This window comes from Mustela nivalis, assembly GCF_964662115.1.
Source record: "Mustela nivalis genome assembly, chromosome: 3".
Taxonomy (NCBI): domain Eukaryota; kingdom Metazoa; phylum Chordata; class Mammalia; order Carnivora; family Mustelidae; genus Mustela; species Mustela nivalis.
This window is the reverse complement of record NC_139022.1, coordinates 4,303,186-4,316,494: the sequence shown is the minus strand read 5'-3', so window position 1 is coordinate 4,316,494 and position 13,309 is coordinate 4,303,186. Positions and strand designations below refer to the sequence as shown.

Genomic DNA, 13,309 nt, shown 5'->3' with positions numbered 1-13,309 from the left:
AATGAGAACTCAGTAGCTCATCAAGATGTTAAAGTTCAGATTTTAAGAATTTTGGCAAGAGGCCATTTAAATTTGATTCTTCATTATTAAAAATGTCACATTAAAGTGACATTTCCTTAGAATCAGTTTTGTAGGGTACATGTCTTTCTCTGTTTTTTTTTTAATTAATTATCCTAAAACTTATAACTCAAAAGTTGTAGAAAGATTATAAAATTTCTCCCAAGCCATTAGATTTATGTCCTTTATTGAAACACAATGAAGATGATCCTTCAGCCCTGGGGCTTTCTTGGGAGCAAAGATGAATTCTTATCTATGTATGTCAAGAGTAAATATTTATTTTAACCTGTGGAAAATGGATTTTTGTTCCATATCACTATTATGAATCAATCTATTGTCTGTGTTGATTTGTGTGCCTAATTCTATCATTTTTAATGAATGTTACTTTGTTCAGGTCGAGATGCTCACTGCTACACTTCATGATTACTGCATATTTTTAAAAGTAAGTTGTATGTCCAACATGGGTCTTGAACTCATGACCTTGATATCAAGTGTCATATGAATTACTGACTGAGCCAGCCAGTGAATGCCAGGTATTTAACCATACACAGTTCAATCTGCTTACCTTGTCCATAATGATTTTTTAAACTTACCTATACCCTCAGAACATCCTCTTCTAGCAAAAATTTTGACAGTGTTTCCCACAAGATTTTTAAGTATTTTATTTCATATTCATTTAACTATTTATTTGAAATCTATTTTGTCAAAATTATATGAAACTAGGATATACACTGCTCTTTTTCAAATTAATTATTACCTCTTTAAATAATTCATCCTCAAAATTATACACACACACACAAAATAGTTGGTGTTGTTGACACAAAATGAACAAACCTTTTAGAATCTTTAAAGGAAAAGGTCCTTTGTTCTGTTCTGTTTTTGTTTTCAAGCCCAGGCTAGGACAACTGACTGGGATACAGTCTTCACTAAGAACATAAGACATGAAGTATTACATATCATCAGATGAAATACATTTCAGGAAGTTATAGAGCTTATCTTATTTTAGGACTGTAACTTTAGGACTTAGTTTATCTGCAGGGCTGTATGACTTCAGTCTCATGGGAACCAGGGACCTTCTACCTTTAGCTTAATGTTTGGAATTCTCTCATTTAGGTTATTTATAAATGAAACAGACATACAATTGATGTCAAGGTCAGAAATCAAATTTGCTGATTCTGATAATGGTTAAAATTTAGCTACCTTGAGATCCTGTGAGCAGGGCCCAAGGACATTAAAGGCTGAAAATCTCTTTCATGTATCAAAGTTGAGCATATCTTTTACTTACAGTACCTCATTTACTACTAATGTTGAGGTTCAACGTCCAGAACAAAAATACTATGACAATGTATGAAAGCAGGAAAAATGTAAATTTTAATTTACCAAATAAAAAATAAATAGTTTTATTTAGACATTGAAAACTGTCCAGATGAGAGCAAAATATATTGATACATGAAATTTCATAGTGGATCCAGTTGGGCTGGTACAAGCTGGTATCAAATCACTCTCACTATAGATGTCCCAGAAAATGTTTTTCTATTCACTTTCTCAAAGCCCCCTTCACGTCTTTATTCCTCACACTGTATATAAGGGGGTTCAACACAGGTGTGAAGATGGTGTAGAAAGCAGAGACCACCTTGTCACGGGCCACTGAATGGTAGGATTTGGGCCTCATGTAGATGAATATGATAGCTCCATAGAAGAGCCCCACAACAGCCAGGTGAGAGGAGCAGGTGGCAAAGGCTTTCTTCTGAGCTGCTATGGACTTCATGCGAAGCACAGCAGCCAAGATGAGACTGTAGGAGGCCAGAATGAGAAACAGAGGGATCAAGAGCATTAAGATACAGCACACATACATGAAAAACTCAAAAAAGGTCGTGTCAGCACAGGCAAGGTGCACAAGTGAGGGTGCCTCACAGAAGAAGTGGTTTATTACCCGAGAATGGCAGTAAGGAAAGCTCAGAGTGGTCCCAGCCTGCATCAGCCCATCCACCCCTCCCAGAATCCAGGAGACTGTGGTCATGTGGAAGTAGAGCTTCTGATTCATGAGGATGGGGTAGCGCAGCGGGTGACAGATGGCCACATAGCGGTCATAAGCCATGGCCGCTAAGAGGAAGCATTCACCCCCTCCCAGAGTGAGAAACAGGAAGATCTGGGTGCCACAACCAGCAGGAGAGATGGTCCTGGTGTCCATCAGGTAGTTGGTTGCCATTTTGGGGACTATGGTGGAGACCAGCATCATGTCCATGAGGGAGAACTGGCTAAGCAAGAAGTACATGGGCGTGTGAAGCTGAGGGTCCTCATGGATGAGCATGATCATGAGGGAATTGCCCAACAGGGAGATGAAGAAGATCATGAGCACCATGGAGAAGAGGAACACATGGGTCTGAGTGTGGTTAAAGAGCCCTAAGAGAATGAAGTTCATTTCTGTGGTGTCATTTAAATCCTCCATGGCTGCAGTCATGCCTGCAAGGCAAGGAATAATAAAGAATAATGAGTTGCTTGAAAGGAAAGTTAGGCATTTACTTAAGAAGAGGTGGTCAAATGACATAAAAGAAAGAGAGAGAGAGGGAGAGAGAGACCTTGAGGAATTATTACATCTTTAGTCTTTCACTTTGCAGCAAGATGTTGGCCTTACCATCCTTTCATACATCTCTGTGTTATTACACATTTTTTTTAATCCTAAGAAAATTGCATGACAAGGATATATTGCAATACATATATTTCTCTATTATTTTTTGTATCTTCTTAGGGTGCCACATATAATTTATTCATTCTGATAGGAAATACTATGAAATTCCAGTTTTCTAAAATGTTTGTACTTCTGTGTTGAAAGAACCTCATAGTCCTGCATTTTAGTCAATATTGATGTGATATATCTCTTAATTATGAATTTTTCATGTTTATCATATACTTAATTTAGCTTCTCAAAGTTTCCTTCTTCCACAAGGAATTGTTTTAATATAAAAATATTCAAAACTAAATGTAAAACTACTATAGCTCAGATTGCAGATGACAAACACAAAACGGTTATATTTCTGTTTTACATGTGTTTTCAGTACATTGTTTCAATATTCTTGGTTCCTGGCTACCACAGACATTGCTTCAGAACACCTGCCCCCATACTGGCTATGTTATCCTGGGGGGTACTTGTGATTACAGGGAATTTGTCTGAGTTTAGAGGCCTTGTAATAATTTTAGATCTAATATATATTCACAATATGTTGAGTTTAACTAAATGTGCGTATTATAAAAAATCAATTTCATAAATGAATATAACCCCAAGAAACATTTTTTAAATAAGTTTTAACTTGCCTTAAATGTTTTAAAAATGAAGCATGTTCTCTTGATTAAAACTCTTAAAATGTAGGGACAGAGGGAACATAGCACAATATCATAAAAGCTACGTACAAAAAGCCAACAGTGAATGTCATCCTCAATGGGAAAAACTGAGGGATTTATCCCGGAAGTCAGAAACACAACCAGGATGCCCATTCTCACCACTGTTGTTCACAATAGTACTAGAAGTTCAAGCCTCAGCAATGAGAAAACAAAAAGAAATAAAAGGAATTCCAACTGGAAAAGAAGTCAATGTCTCACTCTTCACAGATGACATGATATTTTCTGTGGACAACCCAAAAGCTTCTACCCTTAAAATGTTAGAACTCAAAGAGAAATTCATCAATGTGGCAGGATCTAAAATCAATACAAAGAAATAGCTTGCATTTCTATATACTAACAATAAGACTGTAGAAGGACTAATTGAGGAATTTATCCAATTTACAATTGCACCAAAACCACAAGATACCTAGGAAGAAACTTAGCCAAAGAGGTAAAGGATTTGTACTCTAAAAACTACAAAATACTTATGAAGCAACTGAGGAATATACAAGGAAATGGAAAAACTTTCTATGCTCATGGATTAGAAAAATATACATTTGTGAAATGTCTATGCTACCCACAACAGTCTACACATTCAATACATTCCCTATCAAAATACTACCAACATTTTTCACAGAGCTGGAATAATTAATCCTAAATTTTGTATGGAACCAGTAAAGGCTAAATATCCAGAGGGATGTTGAAAAAGAAAATGAAAGCTTGTGGCATCACAATGCCTGATTCAAGTGGTATTGCAAAGCTGTAATCAGCAGAGAAGTATGGTTCTGACACAACAGATTCACAGATCAATAGAACAGAATAGTGTCAGAAATGAATCCCCAACTCTATAAACAACTAATCTTTGACAAAGCAAGAAAGAATGTCCAATGGAAAAAAGACAGTCTCCTCAACAAATGGTGTTAAGAAAATGAGACAGCCCCATGCAAAGGAATGAAATTGGAGCCTATTCTTATACCATACATAAAGATAGAACCAAAATGGATGCGAGACCTAAATGTGAGACAGGAATACATCCAAATTCTAGAGGGGAACACTTGCAGCAAACTCTTTGATCTCAGCTGCAGCAACTTCTTACCAGACATGTCTTCAAAGGCAAGGGGCGGAAAAGCAGGCATGAACTCTTGGGGCTTCTTCAAGATAAAAATCTGGGGCACCTGGGTGGCTCAGTGGGTTAAAGCCTCTGCCTTAGGCTCAGGTCATGATCTCAGGGTCCCAGGATTGAGCCCCACATCAGGCTCTCTGCTAAGCAGGGAGCCTGCTTCCCTTTCTCTTTCTGCCTCTCTCTGCCTACTTGTGATCTCTCTCTCTGTCAGATAAATAAATAAAATCTTTAAAAAAAGATAAAAATCTGCACAGCAAAGGTCAACAAAACTGAAAGCCAGTCTACAGAATGGCATAAGATATTTGCAAATGACATATCAGATAAAGGGCTAGTATCCATGTTGGATAAAGAACTTCTCAAACTCAACACCCAGAAAACAAAGAGTCCAGTCAAGAAATGGGCAGAAGTCATGGAAAGACATTTCTCCGAAGGAGACATACAAATGGACAACAGACACATGAAATCATGTTCCATAACACTTGTAATCAAGGAAATATAAATTGAAATCACAATGATATACCACCTTACACCAGTCAGAATGCCTAAAATTAACAAGTCAGGAAATAACAAATGTTGGCAAGGATGTAGAGAAAGGGAAAACCTCTTACACTGTTGGAAATGCAAGGCGGTGCAGTCACCTTGGAAAATAGTATAGGTGTTCCTCAAGAAGTGAAAAATGGAGATACCCTACAACCCAAACATTGAACTACTAGGTATTTACCCCAGATAGGCAAATGTAGTGACCTAAAGGGGCACCTATACCCCAATGTTTAGAGGAACATGTCCACCATAGTCAAACTGGGGAAAAAGCCAAGATGTCCACTGATGGATGAATGAATAAAGAAGATGTGGTCTATACATACAATAGAGTATTAATCAGCCATCGGAAAGGACAAATACTTATGAATGAATCTATGTGCTTGGAAATTGGAGTGTGTTATGCTAAATGAAATACTTTAATAGGAGAAAAACAATTGTCATATTATTTGTAGACTAGAAGAAACAGTGCAGAGGATCATAGGGGAAGGGAGGTGATAAGAGGATGGGAAGAAATCAGAGAGGGAGACAAACTGTAAGACTGCTTAACTAAGGGTGAGAAACTGACAGCTGCTGGAGTGGAGCTGAGTGGGAGGATGGGGTAATCAGGTGATGGGCATTAAGGAGGGCTCCTGATGTGATGAGCACTGAGTGTTATATGCAATTGATGAATTAATAATCTCTATATCTGAAGATGTACTGTATGTTGGCTAATTGAATTTAAATTTTTAAAAATCTTACATTCATTTTTTATTGTATTGTTTGAATTTTCCTTATAGTTTTAAGTAACTTTAAGCATTTTGTTATTTATGTACATTGTCTTAAATTTTTGTTTATATACTTTGCAAATATATTCCCCAGCCTATTTAAAGCACACAGGAAAAAAATTCTGTTATTTCGTTTTCATGTTGATATTTAAATTTTGTATTACATATATTTGGGATGCTTCTAAGTTAGTATTCATTTCATGTTAATGGGCTAGATTACACAGATTAACTTTCTCATCATGAATCATCTGTATATTATTTGGATAAAACTACTAGCCTTGATATAAAAATTGTTTGAAACTGTGACCATGCTAAGTTTGAGACTGTTTTTAAAACATCCTTCATCTATGGTCATCAAATATATCAAACCTTACAATATGAATTCTAGAGTTTTCCTCTTTATTTTTTGGTCTGAGTAGACAGATCTGCTCCTTTATGGAATTGCTGACTCACAGGAAAATAATATAAACATTCTTTGATTCAGCCACCCCAAAGTCAGGACATTTTGAAGATAGAGATATGAATTTCAAATTGTTTCAATAACAAGGATAGGGAGATAAAAACTAAAGTCTTCTCCTAACTTACTTGGAATATCTGGACATGTTATCAATCTTAAGTCAGTCTCCTTGATTCCACATTTAGGTAATTCATAGTTTTCTAGATGGTTTTCCAGCACTGGCTTCACTTGTTCTACTGTGGTTCACTTTGTGCTCTATCCTTGTATTGTAAACTATCAGCTAATGCTCATGCTTTAAATATATTTCTCAGATGATAAGTTACTTTATGGTTTTGAATGTCCTATGTGGATTTATGATTGAAGAAGAAATTAGTTTATACTAATCTCATTTTAAAATAAAAATTGTGAGAACAGTAGACACTACATTCATTCTATCTTATGTTTCCAAATGAAAAGTCATGTTAAAAAAATAAATGTTTAGGGGCACCTGGGTGGCTCAATGGGTTAAGCCTCTGCCTTTGGCTCAGGTCATGATCCCAGAGTCCTGGAGTCAAGCCCCACATTGGGCTCTCTGCTCAGCAGGGAGCCTGCTATCCCCTTTCTCTTTGCCTGCCTCTCTGCCTACTTGTGATCTCTGTCAAATAAATAAAATCTTAAAAAAAATAAATGTTTACAATAAACATTTATCCAGCAGGAAGTTAAATTTTAGAGAGTTTGTGACATTTAATAATGCACATTTTGAAAGGCAGAGAAATGATAACACTGATGTTCCCCCTGACTCAATACAATGATTTTCAATGTTGAATTGAATTGAACACAATTCAAGCAGTGTTGAAGTACAGACTTAAGGGCTAGACTTCTCGTGCTTGAGTACCTATTCTACTGATTAGTGGTTGAATACATTTAGATAATTTAAATTTAAATCTCTTTACCTCTCAGCCTTCATCAGACCTGTCCACAGAGACCTGGCAAGCCAGAAAGGGCTGGCAAGACATATTCAGGGCATTAAATGAGAAGAACATGCAGCCAAGAATACTTTATTCAGAAAGACTGACATTCAAAATGGATGGAGAGATAAAGAGTTTCCAAGACCAGCAAGGCTTAAAAGACAATGCAACCACCAAGCTGATACTGCAGGAAATATTAAGGGGGGTTGTATAAAAAATGAAAAAAACCCAAGAATAGCATTGAACAGAAATATAGAGACAATCTACAGAAAAAAAGACTTCAAAGGTAACACGATGTCAATAAAAACGTATCTATCAATAATCACTCTCAATGTGAATGACCTAAATGCGCCCATAAAATGGCACAGGGTTGCAGATTTGATAAAATGACAAACCTTTGTATGTGAAAAATGGAATGAAATATAATATCCTTCTCTTTAAGAATTAAGAGATAATACATATAAATGCATAGCACATGATACAATACAAGACACACACATACCACATAATACAAATATATACAAAGATTATTCTTAATAATTCCCTTACTGTTATATTTATTAGCTATAAAAGATACTTATCAGATCAATGTTTTCAAGTAAAATGGATATTTATTTGAAAGCAAACGTGTAATGAAGTTACACATTTTTTAAAGTATAGGAATAATTTCAGTGACATAATATTTATAATAATGGATTGGATATTGCATTCAATACATCATTTATGAATTTTTTAAAACAGAGCAAACACACATGACTATGGTAATATTAATCATTCCAAGGCAATATGTTCTTTGATTATCAAACTGTGATTATTAATTTTGAAAATTTCTTCTGTTTTAATATATTTTAAAAATTGTACTATGACATAGAATTTATAATACATAAAATAATGTTTTGCTTAAAAAAATAAGCATAAAAATCAAAAGAGAAAAACTTATTCTTTGTTATTTCCGATCAACAGCTTATTTCAATTATGTTTAATTCTACAGGTTTAAAATACATGGTAGTGTCCATTCAAGAGTATATCTAACCACCTGTGTTGTTTTATTGCACATTAAAACCAGGAGGGGAAGCAGGTGGGAGATGGGGTAACTGGTGATGGGCATTGAGGAGGGCACTTGATGTAATGACAACACGGGGTGTTTTTTGCAACTGATGAATCACTAAATTCTATCTCTGACACTAATTAAAAAAGATATAATATTATCATATCCTGTTTGTATAAAACCTATGATTACACAGAATCTAACATCCCTTTAGATTCATTGTTTCATTTCTATTCACACTTCAAACTGGTTTTCTTGAAAATAGCAAAGCTTCATCATTCCCATCTCTATGTTCTAATGTTAAATACCTCACTGACCAATATTTTGGGCTCATCCTCATGTGGTCTTTTTTTCAATTATATCATAACTATTAAAGCTAAATAACCCCGATTTTCATGCACATGCTATAGATGTACATGCTATAGATGTACTAGAAAATAGTATTCCATGGACTATGAGAACCCCATTAATAAACAATGTCTCATCCAATATACCAACAACTAAAAGAAGTAAACACTATTTTATCTTGAAATTTTACATGGAGTAGCTGAGATGTGAGAAGATGATTTGTATGTGGAAAATCAAGGGGAGAAACCAGGTACGAATGAAGTACCATCAATCCCAAACCCAGCTTCTGGAAGTTAACTTCAAACATTTGTGTTAGTTCTGTTTTTTATTCCAACCATTCTCTTGATAGTAGGAAGATTGGCACATTAACAATCAAAGTAAGTAATGGACCTCAAAGTCATAGGCTACACTAAATGGTTATCTTTCATGTAATTGATAAATTCATTCAAAAAGGGGATCTGTTCTTTCTATTTTTCTGGATGGATGCATTCCCAGACTCAGTCTTTCTACAAACCCAATATAATTACATACAGGAAATAAAGAATAAATACATTTTAAATAAACTTGTGAGTACATTAAAACATACAAAATAACTAGGAATGTTGATTAAGCCAAGGGAAAACATGAACTCCTGTCCTCTTGACAATTCAAGTTACATAAAGGACCCTCTCAGAGGTTCCAGGCCACACACAATTCAAGCAGGGAGGACTGAGGAGGTTAAGTGTATGGACATATGCTGAGTCAGAGCACACCTCGAGGATGGATTCCAACAATTGCAAGTTCTGGAAAGTAGAGCACTTTCTTACATCCTATGGGTCTCAAGTTTGTGTTTTAAAAGTGGGTCCTTAGAAAATGAATAAAAAATTAAAGTGAGTCATTAATTATATTACATGGTTACTACAAAAATAAGATAAGTTAGCATATAGAGAGTACTTAATTGATCACTGGAAAACAGCAAGAATCAGTAAATAGCAGCCACTACCACTTTCATGTACTCAAGAAAATGTGATTTTTCCTACAGAAAAGTAATGAATAGAAGAGGTAATTGATGAAATCAGATACATCCTTCTAATTTGGAGGTTGAACAGGAAGCAAATTTCAAGTTTCCTGACAAATTCATCAATATATTGTGCATAATTGATATTTGATAAATACAGGTTGACATAATCATAGAAAATGTACACTCTCAGACAAAATTAAAGAAGCACAGATTAAACAAAATAATTGTTTTTATATCTTTACTACCAGATTTTTAAAGTTTTTCTTTGTAACATAAGTTACCAGTTAGAATAGAGTAACAAATAATTATAGGATAATAATGAAAATTGTCTATATTTCCATTTGAAAGTGTTAAGTGAGAACTGTAAGACTACCCTTATCCCTTAGAATCACTGATATGTGCTCTTCTAGATATCATTCTAAAATATAACCCAAAAGAATGTGAAAAACATCCTATATACACAAAGATTTTTCACATTCCTTTACAATGTGTAATAGGAAGTTATATAATCAAAGTATCAAAATTATTGCTATAGACACAATATAGCAACCAAAATGGCATTATATATTATGCTGGTTTTTTAAAATTAATTTATTTATTTTCAGAAAAACAGTATTCATTATTTTTTTCACCACACCCAGTGCTCCATGCAATCCATGCCCTCTATAATACCCACCGCCTGGTACCCCAACCTCCCACCCCCCCACCACTTCAAACCCCTCAGATTGTTTTTCAGAGTCCATAGTCTCTCGTGATTCACCTCTCTTTCCAATTTACCCCAACTCCTTTCTCCTCTCTAACACCCCTTGTCCTCCATGATATGTTAATTGAGAAGCAAATCCATGTTTTAAAAATTTATAAAATTCTTTGGCAAAGAGTCAAAGAAAATGGTTAAAATGCCATTGTGTAAAATCCTGATATTTAAATTTCTTTGTTTTTCTATGGATAATTTCCCATGGATTATTAGTCTTTAAAATTATAGAACTAAATGGACAAAATGAAAAGCACTGGAGAATATGACCTTAAGTTTTATGCACCCAATCTGGGAGTCCTGGATTCACCCGCTTCAGGGGAAGCCACCATAGAGATCCAGGGCTCCAACACCCAAATAACTGTTTGGAATTCAGAAAATACTTCTGTTCTAATATAAAGTGCATGTCACCTGGCTAAAGCTGAAGGAGTCCTGAGTTCCAGGCTCTAGAAATGCCGGTAGGAAGGTATTTAAAAGATTATAGATGACCAAACACCTTCTACATTTACTATCTCCATGTGGATTATTTTAAATCTCAGGGTAGCTGATCCCTGAAGAAATGTCCTGTTTGGCTCACATAATGATCAAATGAGGATTTGACAAATTTGAAAGGGACATCTGCTGCATAACAGTGTTAAATGAGGTAATGTATGCAAACTATCCAGGAGTGCCTTCAATCCTGCTAGCCTGTTTTATAGTAATGACTAGTGTGTCAAGAAAATCTCGCAATTACGTAGGGGACAGAGTGAAATTTAACCCACCCCCTGTTAAAAATCACCCCAAGAGGGGAGACTAAATTATATCTTTAAATTCTAAAAACTTCCTAGATATATGATTTAGGGTAAGTATTTAGGGTAACTTATAGTGCAATGTAAGCTGCATGTTAATCATCTATAAAAGGGAAATAATAATGTCTCTCCCATAGTGTTATCCATTGAGTTTAATTTATTCCGTGAATAGGAGGCACTAGATATATCAAATATATGCTTGCTTTTTCCTTTATTTTTGCTCAAGCATAGAAATGTTTTCTTCTTATTGACAGATAGTAATGAGGAAATGAAATAAAAAAAAAAACCTGGCAACAAATAATTTCATAAACCTGGAGATAATTACAATGGTTTGTAACTTTCAAAACATATGTTTGTAGTATTACCTAAATTAAAATAAACTTCAATTTTAGTAGAATTCTCTAAGCAAATATAATAAAAGTTCTTAAAAATTTTATCTTTATATAGGTATTTATTTTTTAATTTTTTTAAAATTTATTTTGTATTTCAGCATAACAGAACAATATTTCATCATTTTTGCAACACACCCAATGCTCCAATGCAATCCGAGGCCTCAATAATACCCACCACCTGGTACCCCGACCTCCCACCCACTGCCCCTTCAAACCCCTCAGATTGTTTTTCAGAGTCCAAGGTCTCTCATGGTTCACCTCCCCTTCCAATTTCCCCCAACCCCATTCACCTCTCTAACTCCCCATGTCCTCCATGCTATTTGTTATGCTCCACAAAGAAGTGAAACCATATGATAATTGCCTCTCTCTGCTTGACTTATTTCACTCAGCATAATCTATTCCAGTCCCGTCCACGTTGCTACAAAAGTTGGGTATTCATCCTTTCTGATGGAGGCATAATACTCCATAGTGTATATGGACCACATCTTCCTTATTGTCCTTATTCGTCCGTTGAAGGGCATCTTGGTTCTTTCCACAGTTTGGCGACCATGGCCATTGCTGCTAGAAACATTGGGGTATAGATGGCCCTTCTTTTCACGACATCTGTATCTTTGGGGTAAATACCCAGGAGTGCAATGGCAGGGTCATAGGGAAGTTCTATTTTTAATTTCTTGAGGAATCTCCACACTGTTCTCCAAAGAGGCTGCACCAACTTGCATTCCCACCAACAGTGGAAGAGGGTTCCCCTTTCTCCACATCTTCTCCAACACATGTTGTTTCCTGTCTTGCTAATTTTGGCCATTCTAACTGGTGTAAGGTGATATCTCAATGTAGTTTTAATTTGAATCTCCCTGAGGGCTAGTGATGATAAACATTTTTTCATGTGTTTGATAGCCATTTGTATGTCTTTATTGGAGAAGTGTCTGTCCATATCTTCTGCCCATTTTTTTATATGATTGTCCATTTTGTGTGTGTTGAGTTTGAGGAGTTCATTATAGATCCTGAATATCAACCTTTTGTCTGTACTGTCATTTGCAAATATCTTCTCCCATTCCGTGGGTTGCCTCTTTGTTTTCTTGACTATTTCCTTAGCTGTGCAGAAGCTTTTGATTTTGATGAAGTCCCAAAAGTTCATCTTTGCTTTTGTTTCCTTTGCCTTTGGAGACATATCTTGAAAGAAGTTGCTGTGGCTGATATCGAAGAGATTAATGCCTATTCTCCTCTAGGATTCTGATGGATTCCTGTCTCACATTGAGGTCTTTTATCCATTTTGAGTTTATCTTTGTGTACGGTGTAAGAGAATGGTCCAGTTTCATTCTTCTACATATAGCTGCCCAGTTTTTCCAGCACCATTTATTGAAGAGAGTGTCTTTTTTCCACTGTATATTTTTTTCCTCTAATGACGAAGATTAATTGACCTTAGAGTTGAGGGTCCATATCTGGGCTCTCTACTCTGTTCCACTGGTCTATGTGTCTGTTTTTATGCCAGTACCATGCTGTGTTGGTGATCACAGCTTTGTAATAAAGCTTGAAATCAGGTAACATGATGCCCCCATCTTTATTTTTGTTTTTCAATATTTCCTTAGTGATTCAGGGACGCTTCTGATTCCATACAAATTTTAGGATTATTTGCTCCAGCTCTTTGAAGAATACTGGTGGAATTTTGATTGGAAAGGCATTAAAAGTATAGATTGCTCTAGGCAGTATAGACATTTT

General features: G+C 35.5%; 1 protein-coding gene across 1 annotated transcript; it reads right to left on the bottom strand.

Annotated features, from left to right (window-relative positions):
• Positions 1-1,405: 1,405 nt before the first annotated feature.
• Positions 1,406-10,860, bottom strand: LOC309861242 (olfactory receptor 2T33-like). The gene is made up of 2 exons (XM_082724028.1): positions 10,724-10,860; positions 1,406-2,520 (listed from the first exon to the last, which is right to left on the bottom strand). The coding sequence occupies exons 1-2, from the start codon at positions 10,743-10,745 to the stop codon at positions 1,595-1,597; spliced, it is 948 nt and encodes a 315-aa protein (XP_082580154.1). The 5' UTR covers positions 10,746-10,860; the 3' UTR covers positions 1,406-1,594.
• Positions 10,861-13,309: the final 2,449 nt, after the last annotated feature.